Here is a 22717-nt window from a genome sequence, read left to right on the forward strand (position 1 = left end):
ACGCAGTCAGTCTTATCACCGCACCGATCGCTTCTGCTGCTCACTGTGTCTGACTTTAATTGCCTGTCTTGGTTCAGTCTAGTCCTACTGCTTGAGAAGTTTCTTTGTGTAGGCTATGGCAGTACAAGTGGTGCCTAGCATAGATGGATTGACTTGTCAGAAAGAGAACGGCGGATTTGTGCCTCTGAACAGATGAATAGATCAGCTAATAGATGGACTGACTGATGCGGGAATGAATGGCTGGATCGGGGGGAAAAAAACTGATGGATGGGTAAAAAACTAGGAATTAATGGGCTGCCACGTGCGTGCTCTAATACTCACTATAATAATACTGCAACACTTTACTGTTGGCTTCCTGCCTGTGATTAAGTCTGACTTAGCATGGTGTGAACAAAATGTTAAAATGTGGTAACACAGGTGTCTCTGAGTGATGTTTGCAAGAACTTTTTCGATGTTGTGAGGAAAAAGAGGCTTTACAATAAGTAAAAGATAATGAGGGAAATTGGAGCGAAAGCAAGACCTCACTGTTAGTCAGAACACAGCACCACAGCAGCCCCTGCAGGACGGCACTGGTACTGCAGCACCTCCAATGGCGGTTGAAAATCAGAGGAACCAAAACACGATGCATTAGAATGATGGGTTTTAGTTCCTCTCAGCTGCAAAGACAGATTATTCTACACGAGCAAACCTGCTCACGTGTACACAAATGGCTTTGAAGCACTGTCAACTTTTGGTTCTAGATACAAAAGGCACAGGGAGTAGTACAAGATTAGTAGACGGACCATTTGTCACTAAATTAATGAGACAAATTAGAACCCCTAGTATGTCACCTGTAGGAGTGGAAACTCCGTCTTTTAGTTAAAAGAGCCTCTCTTATAGAAGTAGATAGGAGCTGTACTGACCTGATTTCTACCAAGAAAATAACTAATAAGGTGTTTGTGAGATGCCTGCTGAGTGAACTGACTTGACTTAAAGGTACTTAAGAGCCATAATGTGTAGTATGTCATTTTGTTTATTGGGTGAAGACATTTGTCGGCCTCCGCCCTGAGTGTTTGTGTGTCTGGCCTCTGTTGGGAGGCTCATTAGATTAGATTGCTTTTGAACACATGCTGTCCAGCCTTATGGCTGTCTCTTGCAAGTTTCTTTATCTCTCCTCCCTGTGCCTGACCCTGTCTCGTTGTCTCTCCTGTCTTCCTTTTCCCCCTCACTTTGTCTTATTGTGTCATTGTAAACTATCAGCATTGTTTGTTTTGTAATGATCAAAATATTTATTACTTTAGTTGAGAATTTGTTTAAATTATTGTATGAGCAGTCGTTTTTGTTTTTTACATGAGTGTATGGTGTCAGGAAATAGCTTAAGGAATATTTCTCCCAAAAATGAAAATTTGCTGAAAATGTACTCACGCTCAGGCTATCCAAGACGTAAATGAGCTTCTTTCTTCATCGGAACAGATTTAGAGAAAGGTAGCATTACTTCACTTGCTCACCAATAGATCATCTGCAGTGAATGGGTGCCGGCGGAATGAGAGTTCAAACAGCTGATAAAAACATCAAGCAACGCCAGTCTATATAATGTTTTGTGAGGGAGACAGACAGATAGCCAGTATCTTTTGGTTTACATCACAGCTCTGAGTGAAGTTCAGTGAACCATGATTTGCTATTTGCTATTTAGCTGCAGGTGTTGTTTATAATTAGGGGTGGGGCATTCTCATTCATAGACATCTTCTGATTGGACAAAATTTCTGTGTAGTGCAGGATAAGTAATCAATGCAAATGCAAGAACGCCTATGCAACATTATGGGGATATGGTGTAGTTTGTGTAATTCGGTTGTCTGTGAACAGGAAAAGGGGACTTGTTTAAAGCTTTTTTATCACGGCTAACTGTCAAAATATCAAGCTTTTTCTGCAGTGGAATAGATATAGGTGTATTACATCTATCAGCATGCTTTTCAGCTTTTTCAAGGTTCTTTCATGTAACGTAATACTACTTCAATCCTACTCCTCTGACCTGCAAGTGAAAAGCTTTTTTTTTTAGCTGAAGTGTCTGTCTGCTCTTTTAACGGTTAGTGTGTCAGAGAGTCATTATTTGCCCTGAATTTATTTAAATTAACTTTTCTATCATAATCACCAGTTATTTTTCTGCAAAGATGAAGTGCTAATGCACTCCTTCCCCTCAAGGGGTAAAGTTAAAAGGACCAAACTGCAGGGGCTCGGCAAAACAGGCATTTCTCGGGGCATGCTGGGGGCTGCCTGGGGCTGGGCAGTCTTTCTCACTATTGCATCATGCCAGGCCAAAAAGATTGATTGAACACTTCAAGCTGTAGAAATGTCAAAAAAATGAAAAGGTTTAAAAGCTGGTAATATCCATTTTGCTCTCTCCTCCTCTTCTCATTCTTTCTATGTTTATTTTGAGATCATCTCAATGCTTTGCTCTTCTGAGATTTCTCTCTGTTTTTCTATTCTGGTGTCTCGGTTGCGTTTTACTGTCACTCAGTCTTTTCTTTCACTCTCCATCTCAGGTGCGCTAATAGTGGAATATTTTTATCAAAGAGAACTCAAATCGCATTCGACCTTGGTTGAATGAGGGATTTTTTGGGAGGGAAAAAATACAAACTCACTGCTCAAGGGCATTAGATCACAGATTGGACCAATGTTCAAACCTACAACACTTCGGTTAACGTTATATAATAATTAATTGCAGTGCTTAAATTTCCTTGAATTCAACAGCACTGTTTGTATCACTCCACTTGTCTTCCTCTAGACAGGCTGCCAGTCTGTGTATTGGGTATATTTCTCTTTCTGCAGGTTACAACAGCAAGCCAGTAGGTTGTGACAGGTCTTTAAATGAGTTATTGATCATTCATTACATTGATTTATTCAAAATGCCAATTTCTTCAGCAACAAAACAAATGAGTTTCACTGAATTATTTCCTTAACTGATTAAAACTAAATACTGTGTATTTCTCAGTGATACATTGGTTGTTTTTGCTTTGGCTGTTTGTCTATTTTTGCTCAACCAATAAAAATATAGAGGCAATATTGCATCATGACGTATTGTCAAGTATGGTGACCCATATTCGAAATTGGTGCTCTGCGTTTAACCCATCCAAGTGAACACACACCGTGAACACACACCCGGAGCAGTGGGCAGCCATGCTGTGGTGCCCGGGGAGCAATTGGGGGTTCCTTGCTCAAGGGCACCTCAGTCGTGGTATTGAGGGTGGAGAGAGCGCTGTACATTCACTCCCCCCCACCTACAATCCCTGCCGGCCGGGGACTCGAACCCGCAACCTTTCGATTACGAGTCCGACTCTCTAACCTTTAGGCCACGACTTCCCCCGACTTCCCTTTTTCCTTTTGACAGCTCGAAGGTGTTTGACGGAACATCCAGTGTAGACAGCCTTTTGTAATCCACTTTGCAGCTTTTCCATTATTTTTCTATGTAAACATGCACTATACACAATGCATTCATTGATAGTTGCATTCATATTTCATGACTTATGCAGCATCTCGTGTATTTCATAGCATTCTGAAAATGCAACACTCAAGTTTAAAGAAGTTTCCCGTTTAATATTTGTAAAAAAAATACACCTATACACACTTTACGTTGTTTTCATTCCACTACCATGCCTCTCTCGTTTTTAAATGCAAAAACACATTCTGTAGCCCCTCAAGCTATTACAACGCAATGCAGCAATGGCCATGCCGAATGCAGACACATTGTTACTCGATATTAAGTTACCCAAAGTCTGTTGGAATACTTTGGGAATATTACACCCTCAGTCTTGCTTTTGAATGCCTGCTTCATCTTGGAGTTGTACTGACTGCAAACTGGATTTTCTCTTTTGACAGTTTTGGAATGCTATATTTTCTTACCAGAGGATATGATTAATAGTTAATTTTTATAGTTTTATTTTTATATACATCCCCCTAAATTTATGTTAAGTTCTATTTATCTTTTTCATTTTTGCTGTATTCTTTCCTTCCTGTATAATCATCTCCTGTAGACCTAGTTTTTCTCTTTTTTTCCTCATATTTCACCCCCCTCTCTCTGGATCTCGCTCAGAGCTCTCTCATCCTGCATAATATTGCTTCTCAGCCGATAAAACAGCAAGTACAAATCCTGCTCCAGAATCGATGGGCACAGTTATTCCTGTGACCCCTGCCAACCAGCTGGCCACCAGCCACACAAACCCTCAGCCAACATGTGAGCTGACAGACCACTGCTGCCCTGCACTGTACCGGCCTCCCCGGGGGCCTGCTGGAACAGACACTGTGTGTCTCTGTGTGTTCAGGTGCATGTGTGTGTGCGCTGAGTCAGACTTCCAAAATACCTGCGTGAGGTTTGGAACAGCTTCATTTTCCATCAGGCCACCTAGTGAGTTTAAAATACCTGCTTCTCATGAACTCGAACTTTAGTGGGTTTTCAAGAGATTGACTGGAATATTGGAGAAGCACTGAAGTAGATCTTTGTCTTTCTCTTTGAATAGTTTTGCTTTTCATAAATCTGGGGATGCACTAATATTGAAATTATGTGTGAAACAGATTCAATAAATTAAATCTAGATATAACAAATTTTGTTATGGCCACTATTAAATTATATGTATTTCTTTGTCAGATTTTTTTTCTCTTAGATAAATTTATATGTCAATTTATCTTTTTATATTTACATTTTTACTAAACTTTGTGCAGAGATTATGATTAAATCTTCAAACATAAATTTAATTTTTAAAAGTATAACCAGTTATAACCAAACAACCTGAAACCAACCTGAAATTTGCAAATATTTCACAATATTTTGGGATGTATTCCTTCCTGGCATTTTCTTATACTGTAAATCATTTTTCCGGCTGGTTTGGGAACGTGGCCAGTGTAGTTGGCAGGCTGTATTTCGGCCCTCGGAGCTCACAGTAGCTTTATTCACATTCAGATCATGCGATTCTTATTCTCTGCTGTGAGCTCATCTAAAACTCCCAAAATAAAATGCTGCTAAAACATCACAATTAGGCTGTGAGAGATATATAGGTCAGTTTCATGCTTAATTCTTATTCTTGCATAATACATTACAACATGTTCTTAAAGAATGTCCCCTTTGTTCCCATCTCATGCAATGCTTTGAAAAAAATATTAAATTTTTTCCTGAAAACTACTGTAGCAATATTAATATACAGTTTATTTCTATGTATTTACAATTATTTATCCCCCTTATATTTCAATTCTGCAAATAACACAATCAGAACGTTGCAGTACTATAATGCTAATATAGGTCCCATGTTTTCCACATCTCATTTTTCTCAAATTTTCTAATGCCTAAAATCCCTCTTTTTTCCAGTGCAACAATGATTATGTTCCTGTGTGCGGCTCCAACAACGAAAACTATGAAAACGAGTGTTTTCTGCGGAGAGACGCCTGCAAACAGCAGACCGAGATCCTGGTGGTCTCTGAAGGATCCTGCCCAGCCGGTACGTTCATGTGTACGGTCGTGTGTTTGGTGTCTCTTGAAGGTTAATCCACAGCCTAATCATTTGCCCATAAAATGTGAGTATGAGGTTATCAGATTGAGCAGAACTACAATTTACTCAACCCTCAGGTCTGAATCAGACAGGGACTCATATCTGTGTTGTGTTAAACATGTTATACTGTACTGTAGCCAGACAATACCCATAATACCTTTTACAGGCTAGAACCGTACATTACTGCTGTGTGTAAAGCTTTTGCTGTGTTTTAAAACCTGCATTCAGAGCTTTTAAAGGCTCAAAGGCTGTTTCACAAGACTGGATTGTTGTTGTATATGATTTCAGAAAAACATCCCCCTTTTTCCTCTTATATTAAAGGAGTAAGCATTGCATGTTTATGGCAAATCGAAGACCAAATGATATGAGTGAAAGTGTGTTCTGTGGTCAGTAAGATGGTGTATTGCAGAGGCTAAAGCAGATGTTTGGTGCTCTGGGAGTTGCTGAGTCAGACTCCATTAAACAGTACTTAAACACACTGAAACCTCTAAAAATGATCCCTAGGGAGAGAGAGAGAGAGAGAGAGAGAGAGAGAGTGTGGGAGGCGGGTATTTGTGCTTATAGAGCATCCAGAGAATGAAATGTTCTCCTCACGCCGTGTGTGTATGCAGGTAAAGTCATAATTCAGTCCCAGCAGGGTGTTGGTTCTCATCTATGCCTGAATGTGTACGAGCATGTACTTGTCTGTAGGTGTTCTGGCAGGTAAAAGCTAATTTACTGAAACAATCTGCAGAAAACAAGAAGTGTGTTTGTCTTTGTCTCCGTGAAGCTTGAATGGCGCCACTGAATCATCTCTCATCATCTCTCTGTTTGGCTCTGTCTGTCTGAATGCTTTCCTGTCATCTTTTGCTTTTATTTCTTTTTTTGCATTCATGCATTGAATGTACATCAGACCAGTCTGGTTTAAGTACCTCATGGATATAACTCTGAAAACAAAAGCTAAAATTATAGTTGTGGTCAAGGATGTCTTGTTTACATTCTAAGTGCTGCAAAAAAAAAAAACACCGTTTTGAATATCTTTCATGGTTTGATGCCATAAACCTCACAAATCCAGCAACTTGTTCTCCATACATGCATGTAATAGCCTGGTACTTTATAAACATTTCATTTCATTTGTTTCCTTCATGATTAGGTAATCAAATTAACCACATATATATATATGAGGGGTATATCACACACATATATATATGTGTGTGTAATTGCAGAGAAAAGTCTTCAATTGAAGATTAAAAGACATTACAATATTGTGACAGCAGACTTGCAAAAATAAATAAATAAATAATAAAAATCATATATATATATATATATATATATATATATATATATACACTATATTGCCAAAAGTATTGGGTCAGCCCCTTCTAATGAACAGGTTTGACTACTTTAGCAATTCCCATGAGAACAAATCTTAATGTTTAAGCATAAAATTATATTCTAGGGAATTGTGTGCTTCTATTTTTATAGCAACAGTTTGGACAGCACCCTTTTCTATTCTAACATGACAGTGCCTCTGTGTATAAGGCACGGTTCAAAAAGACATGATTGATTCAGTCAGTGTGGAAGAACTTGACTGGTCTGCAGAAAGCCAAGTCCTGATCCTAGCTGAACACCTCTGGTGTGACTTTAGATGCAGACCTTGAGCCAAAAACTCATCACCAAACACCAATGACTTGTATATGGGTACAGTCATTTTAGACACTTTCAAAACTGTTGCAATAGAGATGGAAATACAGTTTTTAAATAAATTAATTATGCTTCCATCTTTGTTACAACAGCCTCACTAATCTTGACTTTAAAGTATGGATGAAAAACTACAAAATTATAAAGAAATGTCAATAGGGTTTTTCACTATATTATATTAGAGAAGGTAGAAATTGTAGCAGAACCCATAATTCAAACTTGAAGCCCAACAGACATTCTCAACAGATGTATTAAATTCCTTACCAATTTGATGTTGACTATGTTCAATTCAGATTTAATAGTTCATTTTACCCACATGATTATGTCAAGGATTAAATTATGTGGTTGAACAAAAAATGTAATTTACCTGAAACCCTACTGAATGCTTAAAGCTCTGTCTAAAAGAGCTTTAAGTAAGACCAAAAGAATATATCCACAGCCCAATGAGATTTTCACACTTTCAGCCCTGAGGACGTTGAGAAAAGAGACAGAGAAATGGACTGCCTCACAGTTCTGATGCTTGTACCAGCTCATCTAACTCTTTGACACTGATTTCCTCTCCACTAATTCCCTGGCAAATGATCCAGCAGCTGACAGATGACCTACAGAGATAAGTGAAGTGTATCACACTCTGCTATTTTCTTTATTTCTCCAAGGCTGGTTGCAGCCCAGCTCCTCTGTCTTTATTCATACATCAGTATCATAACTGAAAGTGAGCACCTTCATGCACCAGGAAATAGAACATTGATTGTAATAACCGGAGAAGTATTAAAGGCGTCATATCACATCATATTAAATTTTTATAGTTTGTCATATTTTAGGTTTTCATAGATTTCCCACCCTTTGTCTGGCTCTTTTTCATAGATATTTATCAGCCTACATCTTGCTTTTAGAATTAAATTCTCATGTACCTTTAAGAAACAGATTTGCCATGTAGACATATGTGACAGAGTTTACACTCTGAAGATTGATGTTTACAAGTCAGCCTGCAATTTCTTATCCATTGCAATATAATGTGCAGGTGTATGCAACAAACATTCAAAAGTTTGAGGTCAGAAAGATTTTTAATGTTTTTGAAAGAAGTCTCTTATGCTTACCAAGGCTGCATTTGTATGATCAAACAGTAAAAATAACTAATATTGTGAAATATTATTTCAATTTACTATAACTGAATTCTATTTTAATATATTTTAAAATGCTATTTATTGCTTGAATTTTCAGCAATATGTTTAAAAATATTTTTGTAACATTCTGTTGGACAGTTTTTGTTTTGTGTTTTGTTTTGTTTTTGTTTGCTCAAAGTTTTAGTTTTGTTTGCTCAAAGTTTGCCTGTGGTTGTTGCTCTCCATGGTGCTGAATCCCATTCTGCATGTTAAATATTGCTAAATGGCTTTGTGCTTGTCAATAACAATCCTTCACTTCTAGTCTATAGTCAGTATTAAAAGTTATGGTGCTGTTTAAAGTCCATGCGTTACTAAATTCAGCTGTAATCTCATTCACCAACAGTCACTTCCAATACTGTTTGGTGAAATCATGTTATTCCCTTGTCCCACTAAGTAATTTCACCATCCTTTACTGCGTCAAACATCTGCTCCATCACACCTGGCTACCGAAATCTGACTGTAGCTTAGTTTCTTGCTGTGCTTCGTTGAAACTTTCAGAAAGGTCTTATGTGCCAAATATTAAGAAGAATAGCAGAGGTGAGTATATGCTTCTCTCTTTTTTTCTGGCATTGATAAGTGGGCTATTTATCTCGCAAACGGTGACAAGTTCACCGCTGTGCTGCTGTGAGATCAGTGTGAATAATGCACTGATTAAGGAGACGGGCCATGCGCTTATATTGAGTTTTCAGTGCGGCGCAGGGCAGCTAGCCATTAGCTTAGTGGTGCGTAACTGTAGAGAGGAGAAGGCAGGTCATTTTTGACATTGGAAATCGAGGTTAAGATAGCCTTTCTCCGTAATCGCACTGCATGTAGTGCTAAAGCAGCTTTCTCCACGCAGGAAGCATGCATCATATTTCAAGAAATGACTATTACATTCACACAACTCTCACATAAACAGCTCAACAGGCCTGTTTTATCATTAAGTACTGATATGTTACCTGACGCACACATGTCGGTCATGCACGCTGTTCTGGAAAGAGTTAATTGTGTGTTGTAGCAGCCGTGGTATGTTAAATCACAGCTGCGTTTTTCTCTGCTGACAGAGACCATCTGCCTCTGAGCCTCCAGCTCAAGTTCACTCAACCCATTGCATCGTGGGAGCCCAGATAAAAAAAGTGCAAAGTCACCTCATAACACATTCTTCCTGATAAATGACAAAGGCAGAGGAGATGCGTAACCCGCTGATACCTCTGAATGAGGAACAAAGGTCTCTTACACTTAATAAGACTCCTGCCATTGTTTCATGCCAGCAAACTCAGCAGAGTCCAGTCTCACAGGAAGAAGTGTGCCGAGAAACAGACTGTTCGTCTCGCTTTACTCTTCCAGTCGCACTATGAAATAGTCTTTTTGATGTACTAGGGAACTTCATGAATTTTTGAGGCAGTGGAAGGTTTTCCACTTTTTTGCCCCAGTGCTTCAGGACAGGTTCATTGGTTCTGTTTAGCTTTTGCTTTTTAAGGTCTTCAATTTTTATAAGGAATGATGAATTGAATACAAGGATGGATCGCAAGTGAATACAAGGATGGATAGTTGTTGAATGTAGACTATTTATCTGTTTAACTCTATAAAGTTGTATATATCATATTTAAAATGTATTAACATCATCAATACCTGAAAAAAAACTTTTGTACTTTATTTTTTACATATCATTTCCAAAATGTCAGCCTCTGTGGCACACTGCACAGATACCTGTTTGCTGAGAAATTGTAGAATTTTGATTAAAGCAATGGCAAGATCAAGAGAGTTGGACTCGTAATCCAAAGGTTGCGGGTTCGAGTCTCGGGCCGGCAGGGATTGTAGGTGGGGGGAGTGAATGTCCAGCATTCTCTCCACCCTCAATACCATGACTGAGGTGCCCTTGAGCAAGGCACCGAAACCCCAACTGCTCCCCGGGCGCTGCAGCATAAATGGCTGCCCACTGCTCCGGGTGTGTGTTCACTGCTGTGTGTGTGTTCACTGCTGTGTGTGTGTTCACTGCTGTGTGTGTGCACGTTGGATGGGTTAAATGCAGAGCACGAATTCCGAGTATGGGTCACCATACTTGGCAGTATGTCACTTCACAGCAGGTTGTGTAATTTGATGACACAGAGCACAAATAAGCATTATCATTAAATAATGACATTTAAGTTAATTAAAATTTAAATATTATTGTACTGGGATGTATTTAGGGTGATAATTGATATATGAGGTTTTTTTATATGCATTAAATTTTTAGAGTGACAATCAATTCAGTTTCAATAATGTTCTTTCTACCAGATTATTACTCATAATAATAAATGAACACATTTTGTTGTCTGGCTGTTATTTATATGTCAGGCTTTAAAGAGTTAATTTTATACTAATTTTATAGACATATGCAGGCGAACGCAAGTGAAAGCATATCAAATAAACAGGTGAAAGTAATTTGACAGGTTTAGACATATACTTTGCATTAAAGCCATAGCTGAGCTTTTCATGTCCAGATGGCCAGAGAGCATCGCTCAGATGGTCAAAGACAGATTGTGTGCGACATGTCTCTGAATTAAGAATGTAACTGTCAGCAATTAGAAAAACTGACAGCAAATAAACCAGTCTGAACTTCTGTGTGTGTATGCATGTGGTTTCACAGTGAAACAAACCAACCTTTTTTACCCCTGGTCTGGACACATGGTGTTTTTAGCTTCTTGAAATGAAAATTGATGTAAACTGTACAGATGAATTTAGAAATCTTAAAGTCAGATTGTTTTTAATCTGAAGAAAAAAATAGATCATTTATAAGGATGCTTCGAGATCATTTGTAATTCTTGCTTTGTATCTAACACATATACCTACACATCTAAATTAGTGTGTGTGTTTGTTTAAAGATACATATGCATGGTTTTATCTTGCTATCCTTTCCTCATTTTCACTTGAATCCTTTTATACCTTCATATCCAGTCAGAGTGCATCATTTACATTATGATACTTGACTAGACTTGATTTTAGAGTCATGTTTAAACAAATATTGTGGCAGTAAAACCATGAAGCCCTGGACTTTTCTGTTGTTATGCGCAAAGTGTATGCAGAAGGGTTATAGTTTCTATGGTTTAAGTTGAAACACCGATTCTAAATCAGACTGCGATGAATCAGAGTATGTGTGCATTTATAATATGTCCCTCTTGCTGCCCACTTCTGCCTACATGAGCCAAATGGGTCACATATTCACCTTTGATCCTCCCACAGTTCAAGAACATAAGACCATATATTTGTACTGCATACTGGGATAGCGTGCCCAGACTCCAGAGACCCAGATGAGCAATAATGTACATGGTTTATCCATCCACCCATCCATCTATCCATTTTCCAAATCGCTTGTCCTATAGGGTCATAAGGTTGCTGGAGCCCATTCTAGCATCTCTAGACGTAGACAAGAAAACACGTTGGATGGATGGCTAGTTCATCACATGTACATTCTTAAAAATATATTTCATTCAGTTATTTAATTATTTATTATTGGTCTGGGAAGTTGACAAATAAATGGCATGGACATGAACTTTAGATGTGGTAAAACCTGTGTGAATTGTTTGACCCTTATTGGATTGATTAAAATGACAGAAATGAAGACTTCGAAGACATGGATGTAATGTTCTGCTTTTTCTGTTTTACAGATGCTGGTTCAGGATCGGGAGATGAAGGTAAGGCAGACCAGCTCAAAATATTCCAATTTTGACACCTGAATTTGTGTGCATACTGCTCATTAAATCACTTTGCACTTGTTTACACTTTCCCACAGATGATGCTCATAAACACACACTTACTTCCTCTCAGCCTGTCAGCAGTCATCTGCTCTCCTCCACAAGCCGCCCACTGAAACTGAGATTCAATTACACCCACTCACGTATTGTTCAGAGAAACAGAATTATTACACTCTTCCCCTCAAAGTGCAATGTCTGACTGATAGTAGAACAGTCTGCGGCTCGAGCCATATATTTGCATCGCTTAAAATGTGTCACTCTTTTTTGATTTTAATCTGTCACTCTTCCAGTCAACCCTTTTATTCTTCTCTCTAAACCAAACAGGCCACATCCGCTAATTGAGTATACTGTAACATCCCCCTGCATGCTGCTGCTTATTGTGGTCTTGTTTTGCTAGCCATTTCCTGTTTACTAGATGTGGTATGTGTTTTTTTGCAAATAGCAGCAGCTTTGTTGGTATATGTGTCATTTGGACGGGACTATTTTTCCCTGAGGAGGTTTGGGAAATTTATATTTCACAGTACTTTGTGATTTTAATCCTCCGGAGTTTACGGAGAAATTGAATCCCACCCGGATAAGAATGTCTGCAATTGGGCTATATTATTTTTTCACAACTTCTTTTTTTTTTTACTTCCAGTAAACACAGCAACTAAAGTTACATTTCTTGTCATGCTGCCTTTTGGTTTGACTTAAAGATAATATTAATATTGTAATATTGTAAAATATTATTACAATTTAATAATGTATAAGTTTCTTTAAAAAACTCTACTGATACCGAACTTTTGTTTTTTAAATGTAAGTCAGATAAACACAGATTTCATGTGTTAATAAGTGTACCTTAAAATCACAAACAATGATAAGAACAAGGATTTCATTTTTTTAAATGAAAAATAGTTGTCTTTATAATGTTGCACTTAAGATTTTCTTACAAAATATAAACTGGTGTTTACAGCTGCCCTCCTGTCCGAATAGTGCTTATGAAGGACTTAATTGATCATGAACTTCTCATTTAACAAGTATGCCAATTAAGAATATGTAGATATTTTGTTAGGAAAATGGTTTTGTGTTAGTAGATGAAAGCAAATGGCTCTCTGCAGACCAGCACAATAGAGTTAGAGAGAGTGGAGAAGACAAGATGATGAGGGGAGAGAAGAAAATATGTATAGAGAGACAAAAGAAGAGTGATAAGAGACCGGAGAACGTGCGCATCGATAAAATGAGTGGAGAAAGGAAATGAGAGGGAAAGAGAAATGGAAGGCAGATAAAGAGAAAGATAAGTGAAGAGGAGGAAGAGAAAGATGAGGGTGATAAAGGCTGGGTGAAGGAAGGGAGAAATGATTGCGGTTTATGGATGGAACAGAAAGAGAGTGAGAAAGAAGGGCATTTAGGTAAGCACAGCACTAACGGTGTGATAAAAATCAAATGTATTTCAATGGCTGCAGATAAATCATATGGGTTGCCTACTGGGCAGGCAGGCTGCTGGACACTTACGGCAAAGCACAGAGAGTAGCCGCCCTGAGCGCCATGTAACATCATCTGTATGAGAGGCTACATGCAGAATAACACAGTTTACGCTTTAGACTAATACAATATTGAGCAACCGGTGATTATTATGGTTGATGCTAAGAGATATGGCTTTTTCTGATTATCAGATATTTCATAACAGTTAATATTACTGTAAGTTTAAGTTTAGTTACCAAGTTATTTATTCATAATGATTCCCATCAACAGTGCATAACATTGGATTTTCAATTAGTCCTACATGGATGTACCTTCAAACAGACATCAAGCACTACTAAAATATGCATTATAGTATATTTAAAAAATATTTGCATTCAAAACATTGTGTATCATTGATACACAGAATGGTCATTAATAGACCTTAAAGGGATAGTTCACCCAAAAATGAAAATTCTGTCATAAATTACTCACCCTCATGTTGTTCCAAACCTATAAGACCTTCGTTCATCTTCGGAACACAAATTAAGATATGTTTGATAAAATCCGAGAGCTTTCTGACCCTCCATAGACAGCAATGTAACTGAAACATTGATATGAATATGAATCATGTTTACCTGCAGCACAGATTCTTTCCCAACCTGCACGTGCAGTAAAGAGCTGCTTCGTCATTGACAAACAATAGAAGACATTTGCAAGTTTTGTTTCCTACAATGGATTGTTGGTATATGTTTTCCTTTTTGTTCCTTTTTACAAAATATTCTGCTATTATTGCAGTTTGATAAACCACACATGACTTTATCATAAGTCAATCCCATTGACAAGGGATTTATCAGTAAAATTTTACTGGGGCATGCACAGCGGTGTTTCACTGGAGCTCATGCCCCAGTAATTTTCACAACTTTTAGAACTGTTTTATTGGGTTTTCTTTACTGAACAGTCGGTATGTCGTTAAACAACATTACAATCCATTGAACGCACTGTATCTGTATGCCTCACAGCCTTGTTTTCATTTCTGTCAAAAATTAAATATGGCACCACCATGACGTATGGAAAAAGATGCTGTTTGGAGTCAGCTGGTGTTGTTATAGTAGGTAGCAGGGACTAATGTGGTCATGCTAACAGCGCAACATTGACCCCTTGTTTAAAACATTAAATGGTGTTTTTGTTGTTATTGTTTAATTTTGTTTAATTGCAGTCCTAATGTTTAAAGACAGTCTTGGAAAAGTACTAGAGAGACCACCTGAGAATTGTCTCATTAGGTCTAATTAAGTTAATTTACTTAGCACTAGTTTTCTCCTTTTGGGATCCATGGGGAAAATATATGGCATGAGGGTGAGTAGATGATGATGAAGCTACCGTTTTATTTCTATTTTTATTACATTTTATTGTATTTATTTATTTATTTATTTATTGCTCTTTGCTTTTAATTCAAGAAGTAAATATCTTCGTTCCATCGCTGTGAAGCAAGAAACACCCAATTTTATTCAATGATTAATCGCTGTATCACTTCAGCTGTCAAAACTGCAGCAGTACGGCTCCAGCAGCACTTCATTATTTCTAATTACTTCCAAATGTAATCCATTTACTGTGTATCCAGGGCTCTGCATCAAGGATCCATTATGTATTTAATTTTGGTAGATTTTCTATAATCAATACAGACAACACAGACACAGGAAGCAGTCTTTAAGGGAGTTGGCTTGTGTGCTTTGGGTTTTTGTTGTGTGTTTATTTGGTCTTTACAGCTGCGGTCGACCGCGTTTGATCTTTCACATAAAAATGGTTGTTAAGTCGTGCCTTAAACTGTTCTAAAATACTCCGCAGCTTTTACCGGAGGGAAATTAATGACCTCACGTTCCTGAGGTGACGACAGTCAGCTGCACAGCCGTGTAGCCGTTGAGCACCTTCCTCAGTCACCGTGATATCACCATGGTAACAAGTTTAGGGGAATAAGAAAGAGAATAATCTAATCTCCCCGTTTCAGCTGCTGTGATAAAGACGGGCGAAGTGCCATCTGGAATGGGAGGTGAAGACTAAGGAAAAGTGTCTGGCTGTGCTCATAGTTTGTGTGCTTAACATTCAAGCTGAGTGTGAACATGTGCACTGTTTCTGTACTGCAGTCCTTACTGAGTCAGATGCACTGTTTATCAGTATGTGTCACTGCGGCTGGAAAAGGCTTTTAAACCATCGCAACGGATATAATTCATAAGTTCATCTGATAAAAAAGCCCTTTTGAAAAGCTCTCGGACTGGGAAAACCTGTCCATAACCTAGCTTCAATGCGAGGGTGGTGTTTTATCTTGGATTATTACGTTTATATACTACTTCTAAGACTGAAACCTATTTTGAACCAATAATTAAAGGATGGCACATTGTTTATCTGTTAAATTAATATCAACTTATGAATTACTTCTATTGTTGAAAGATGTTTTTGGCTTACAATCTATTAAAACATGAAAGCTACAATAAATTGATTAACAAAGCGTAAAGAGGAAAAGGATATCAGACATTGAAAATGTTGACATCCAAACTTTAGCTATATGTTTACCCTAGTGAAAAAATAGTATACTTAAGTACAATTTATTTGTATGTACTTTAGTGTAACTAAATATATTTAAGGCAGACTACAAATTGGTATACTTAAAGCCTGCTAAATTGGAACAACTAATTTTGTACTAAATGCATTTTAGTTGTGCAAAAGCAGTGCTGAAGTTCAACTAAAGCACATGTCTGCTTTGGTGACACATCTGGTAAAGCAAGTGAATGTGTGTGGCAGCGACCCGGGTTTGAATCCAGTCCGAAGTGTTTTCTTCAGCCAATGTTCAAATGTCTGTGTCCAATGTTCCTCTGATGTTCTCTGGATAACTGAGTTGACTGGTATGCTCATGCTGGGGGTGTTAGTAAAAGGCAATTTCTTAAGCTGTGCCATAATTTATAAAGGTTTATTTATTGCAGTAGAAGCACACAATAATTGTGCCATTAGCACACTTCAAGTTTACTTGGAATGCCATTGCAATGCATTTTAAAGTCACTAAAAAAGGATAAAAAAAGGATATGACCTCAGTTTGTTATTAGTATAATATTAATGTATGTTCAACACTCTTACAGTGTAATTGAATTGCAATTGCAATGTCACCAAAATACATTTGAAGTTTATACTGAATGAATTCTGCATTTCAATAATTAAATAAGAGTGGATATTTAAAGTGTACTTAAGTATACTTGGAATAGTTCCACTTTCGCACAAACAAGTATATTTAATACAACTTTAGTTGAACTTCAGCACTGCTTTTGCAAAACTAAAATGCATTTAGTATACCAATTTATAGTGTGCCACAAATGTATTTAGGTATATAAAGTACATACGAATAAATTTTACTTAAGTATACTATTTTTTCACTAGGAAATACTTTAATGTCCAGTTACAATTTTATTTATAACCATTTCTAATAAAGTAGGGGTCCTGAATGTTTCTTCCTTCTACTATTTAACATGATAAAATGCTCTTTCTAGTTGGTAAATGATCAATTGGTAGTACCTAGTAATGCAACTCAAATGAAAATGGATCATGCTGTGGCCAGACATAAAGTCATGTTGGGACTGCTAGTATTGTCACTAAAAATAATTTTATTCCGTTATGTTGAATGAACAAATTATGTTTTCTGACAAAGAATTATTGAACTAAACAAAGAAGGAAAAATCCGTTGATGTAAACTAATTGATTTGTGTGGAATGCTATGCATGATTAAATCAAGTAAATTCAAACCACTTTTTTCAGTATCCTTATTCTCCACAGCTGAGAGAAAAGCAGAATAAAAAAAGGATTTAGTGCTTCCTTAATGTATGAAAATTGAAAATAACATTGAAAATGTAAATGACTTCATATTCCATTTTTGTTCTTATCACAAACAAGACATAGATTCGCCCTTGTTGTCTTTGTAGTAAACCATTTCAGAGACTAAGCTATTTCCAGCCCCAACAAGAGGGAAAATGCAATCATTTTATGGCAGCATCTACTCATTCGCGATTCGTTCTGAGCTCTGACAAATACCTACGGAGTTATTAATATAGTCAGGGTCTTTGCAGATGAAATGTAAATCTCAGGCAAACGTGGAAGGCACAGAATCAAATGAGACAAAGGTGTACTGGGGGCTATGTGAACCTTCTGTCGCTCAGAAATAAATGTACTGTTTTAATGTGGGTCATCCTTTGGGCAGAAGGGGATTTCTATTAAAATTTATTTTGGGAAATACAATATAATGATACGGGCAGGCTGGGGAGAATTGGAAGTGGCAGAGAGGATGAACAGGAATCACACTAGACACAAAAAGATGAGCTGTTCACGGTAATGGTGGGATTATATGGAGATTAGCGCACTAGATGGGTCAGGAGACATTGTGATTGATGAGCCGTGGCAGGAAGTGGCAAAATGGCCTCAAGGTCACAGGAGAAAGTGAAAGAAAAGAGCAGAGTTCATTTTGGCTTATATGAATACAGTAGAGCCGAACAGAAGTTACACACAAAGAGATGTTTGAATTTCTTCTGCCAATAGACAGAATAAATTATATCAACATAGCATATGGAGATTTACAGTCCAGGAGATGAGAAAGAAAATGTAACGTATGGAGAGAAAGATAAGACGGAGACAGAAGGGAACACTAGAGGCATTTATATAGTAACTTGGGAAAATAGACTTGTTTTTTCAGCAGCGGCATCTATGAGGAGTTTAATCTCTTTCCAGTCGTGGATCTTATGAGGACACTATTTTCTGACAATAGTGAGCTTCATTTCTTGAGTGCCACTAAAAACGAACCTACTGCAATCTGTTCTGGTTAAAATCAGTAAAGCATCAACCCTCAGCGGTGCAGAAATACCCATCATAACAGCAGTCTCCAGCTCCCAAATTACTGGAACTAGCTAAGCCTGAACTCCTTGGAGACAAACCCCGGTGTTTGAAATGTAAACATCTAAGGGCTTGGTTGTTTATAGACCATTCAATTCTTAAAGGCTCATTTATCCTGGGATGCATCTGCAAAATCCGCTGAGGTTGTTGGTTTGTTTGACTGTCTTTGAATAGAAAGTGTAAAGGAGCAAAGAGGAGCTCCGCTGAGCTTGAGTCTGGAGTTTGTGCTGGAGCTGGAGGTGTTTTGGAATAGAAAATATGTTCACATTTCTTTGTTGATGCCCGTAACATGGTAGGGCTTATTTTTGGCTAGAAGCATGAGTGTTGAGTAAATGTTAGCATTTGTTGTCCTGTTTCTTAAGATGTTTGCAGCTGGTTTAGGAGACTACTAGTGATTTTTAAACTTAGATCTTGTTTCACAAGATCACAAGCGGTTAGCTCTAAATACAGGTGCCACTGGGGTCTAAAGTGATCAGATCACTCAAACTGCATTGTGTGTGAGAAATATGTGAGTACTGTACAGTCACATTTATAGTGTAATGCTAATGCGCTTAGATGGTATCAAGACTGCCTACTCACGTCAATCAATCAATATACTAAACCAAGTGTTAGACCTTGCTTATGTCATTTACACTTGCATTTAGTCATTTAGCAGATGCTTTCATCCAAAGCGACTTACAAATGAGGACAATAGAAACAATCAAAACCAACAAAAGAGCAGCAACATGTAATTGCTGTGGCAAGTCTCGGTTAGTCTAATGCAGTACACGTAGCAAGTGTATTTCAGTTGTTGTTTTCTAATAAATAAAAAGAAAACAAGTAGATAGAATAGAGAACGCTAGTGTTAGAGGGCCCATTTTTAAAAGAAAATGAAAAACAAGTAGTAGAATAGAAATAGATTAGGGAGTGCAAGTGTTAGAGGGTCACTTTTATTTAAAGAATTAAAAAAAGAAATCAAGTAGATTAAATAGAAATAGAATAGAGAGTGCTAGTCTTAGAGGGTTAAGTGTAGATGGAAGAGATATGTTTTAAAGAAAACTTTAAAGAAAAAAGTTTAAAGAAACTTTTGCTTTAAAGAAAATAACAATCCTTTTAAATAATTTTAGAGAAATACATGTATTGTGCATATACATGCACAAGATAAAATATCTTTTTAAATAACAGATTTTTAAGGATCTTTTTTTGTACAATTTAGCGGCTGTATATTTTTTAGCTTCTTTTAGCTTACTTTTTTAGCTTTTTGCAAAGATGTATTTTAAACAGTTCATTTTTAAGGCTCATATTTGTTTAAGTACTTTTTGGTAAATTTATTTTTAAAAATATTTTTTTAAACAGTTTATTTTAAAGCTCTTCTTTTTCACAACTTTTATATATTTCTTTTACTGTATATGTATACTGTATTTTGATTAATATCTTTTTAGGCTATTTTTACTTTTTTAGCTTAGGTATATTTTTAATATCTAATTTTTTTAAATGTGTCTTTTTAAACTGTTTGTTTTTTTTAATGTACATTTTAATAAAGGTACCTTTAAGTCGATTAATTTAATTCTAATGTGTAAAGGCTGTCCTCACTGACGTTAGATTGCTTTCATTTGCTTTTCTTTTGTGCATTGGCTGTTGGGTGTTACAAGGTCCTCGGTGGGCACATGTTGTTAAAGGCCAATATCAAAATTTGGTTTAGGTCTCTAAGCAGTGAATCCATATTCCTTTGAGTTGAGAAATGAGCTTTAACTTGAAACAGAAAAACAAAAAAACTAGTTGTTGTTCTACTGAGATGGAAAATCTCACGTCGTCCTTACTAAATCATTCATCGTCAAATGAGTTCATAAGATCCGCTTCAGGGAAAATAATATTGCTCTTTTATAAATAGCCAATCAGAAAAAAATTGAATGAAACATAGCATTTTTATGTAAGAGAACATATTAAACTAGTTCTGTCATATTTTATGCAGTCCTCCCTGGAATAGCCTTTAGCAGCTAGCTCTTGTTTACCAGCAGCTTGCTTTGCTTTACTGATTTGGATCTTTTCTAAAGATCAGCGGGTAAAGCTGGAGTGAAAGATTGGCACTGTGGTGCCAGTGGGATTAGCGGGGCTCGATGGCAAAGACTGGCACCCACAGTGCTGGAGCATTTCAGCTGCTCTCTGTGCCACCCCACGGTGTCTGGGAGTTTAGATGGAAAGACAAGGTGCCAGTATCTTGCTGCTCAGACCGTCACAATCCACTGCAGCAGGGGATGCGTTAGAAGAAAGGAGAATTTAATGGGGGGATTAAAGAGTATTTTATATAAATTGTGTAATATTTTATGTAAAGCTACATCAAATGTTTTATTCATATCATCAAAAAGAAAATAAAAAAGTGGAGCAAAATTAACTGCATGTTTTTTTCAAATTCCAAATTTATCAATATAATTTTTTCCCCATCCTTCCTATATCTTAATTATAGAATTTAGGAATGCACTATGCATTTATTGGTACCATAATAGTTATTGTCTGGCATATATTTTTTGTATATTGCAGTATTTTATGTAGATATTGAATATTTAACTTTTGCATGCTCATTTTCGTCTATTCCCTTGCCTTCGTTTAATGATTAATCCAAGTTAATATTTAAAAACACTAATAATTTAATAGCACTGTTTAATTCACTATTAAAAATAAAGGTTCCAACAGGAGGTTTCTGCAGTGATTCCATATAAGAGCCATTTTGGGTTCCCCAAAGAAACGTTTTTCTTAGTGTAATGAACATTTTAATAATCCAAATAACCTTTTTATATTGCTCAATGGAAAGATTCCATAAATGCTAATGTTTCTTCATGGAACCTTCAATGGAAATAAAGAACATTTATTTTTAAGACTAATATTAGGAAATCTCTGCCTAAATTCACTAGCATTTAAGACAATTGATTTTAATTCAAGTCTGTTTCTTTTTTTCAACACATCAGTATTATGAAGGAGTTAAATCTAGCAGAAATCTGCAGGGAGCCTATCTTTCTTCAAAGCCTCAAAATTCAGCAGTCTTTTTCCACAGCTAGGCATGTAAGAAATCCTTTTGAATCTGGGGCATTTTTTAGTCTAATATGAGATTGTGGTTTAGGGAAGGTCATTCCATGGGTGAAGCACTAGTTGCTGTGGCCACTAATGCGAATGTTCATTTCAGCCTTGATCCTGGTCAGATCCCCTCATCAAGGCCGGCTTCTTAGCTTGCAGAAAGTGACACTTTATTGACTGCCCATCGACTGCTTAGCTGCTGGAAATGTTTTTTTCTGTCTCTTTCTCTCTGTCCCTTTGTGTTTTTGTCTCTCTCTGTCTCTGTTTATGTCTCTCATCATTCATCTGTTTTCGAATGCTCTCTGTCATTGTCGTGTTTACTTTGTTGTTTTGTTTCTTTCATTCTTTCTCCGTGCTGCATACCATAAACGCCATTTGATGTTTTCCTCTCATTTCACATCATCCTCAACTGTTCATCTCTTTTCCTTCCCCTGCACTCTTCTTCCATTATATATCTGAGAGTGACTCCATTACGAGTGTTATTATGGGTGCCATCAGGGGCAGATCATAGTCAGAGCCGGAGATCAGCACACGTGTTAGTTTATGTGTGAATGTAAGAGTCTCTGAACCTCGCAGCACTTCTCGTGGGAGAATAATGGAGAGCTTTAGAAACGGTACAGCTTTATCAAATGCTAGTGAAATGGTGCTTATGTATTGGGTGTACATCTAATGGACAGTATATGTAATTCTTTCTGAATGGTGTGTTTATTTTACACGGTTGACCCACGGTTGCAGTATAATGACCCAGAGTGAAACCGATTCGTAGATCTTCTGCTGGGTCTTTTAGCGCTCAATGGAAGACTTTCAGCGAGGAGCACTTAATCTGGTCAAAGCTGGAAAAAATGAAGTTTTAAGGCCTAATTCCTTTCCTAATTCTTCTTGCCTAATCCCTCGAAGAGGGGCAGCCCGTTTCGGGCCTCCTTTCCTGAATTTCACACATTGGCTCTTACTTCTCTTGCCAATTCAAACCCTCATCTGGCTTTCAAAGCACTCTCCAAAAGCTGTCAACCAGTGGAAGAAAAGGGCCTCGGGAGCACTCCACAAAATTAGACACCTTCGCTCTGCTCCACCGTCGTCAGCGGATTGCTGTAATTACATGCGCAAATGGGTCATTGGCAAGGTCTTCTATGCTGTCAGGTGTGGATAGAAGAGGCAAAGTGCCAAAGGGGTTTTACAACATGCTTTTCACAACAGCACTGGAACACTCAAACAGCCTTATTTGTGTGAAGTAGGCTTTAAT

General features: G+C 37.3%; 1 protein-coding gene across 1 annotated transcript in view; it reads left to right on the forward strand.

Annotated features, from left to right (window-relative positions):
- Positions 1–22717, forward strand: part of LOC306876546 (tomoregulin-2-like) — a 59639-nt gene that overhangs the window by 18037 nt on the left and 18885 nt on the right. Inside the window, exons 3-4 of the mRNA XM_079427828.1 lie at positions 5333–5462; positions 11983–12009. Coding sequence (XP_079283954.1) covers positions 5333–5462; positions 11983–12009 — 157 coding nt within the window. The remainder of the gene's footprint in view (positions 1–5332; positions 5463–11982; positions 12010–22717) is intronic.

The sequence above is a fragment of the Barbus barbus genome (genome assembly GCF_936440315.1).
Source record: "Barbus barbus genome assembly, chromosome: 10".
Taxonomy (NCBI): Eukaryota; Metazoa; Chordata; class Actinopteri; order Cypriniformes; family Cyprinidae; genus Barbus; species Barbus barbus.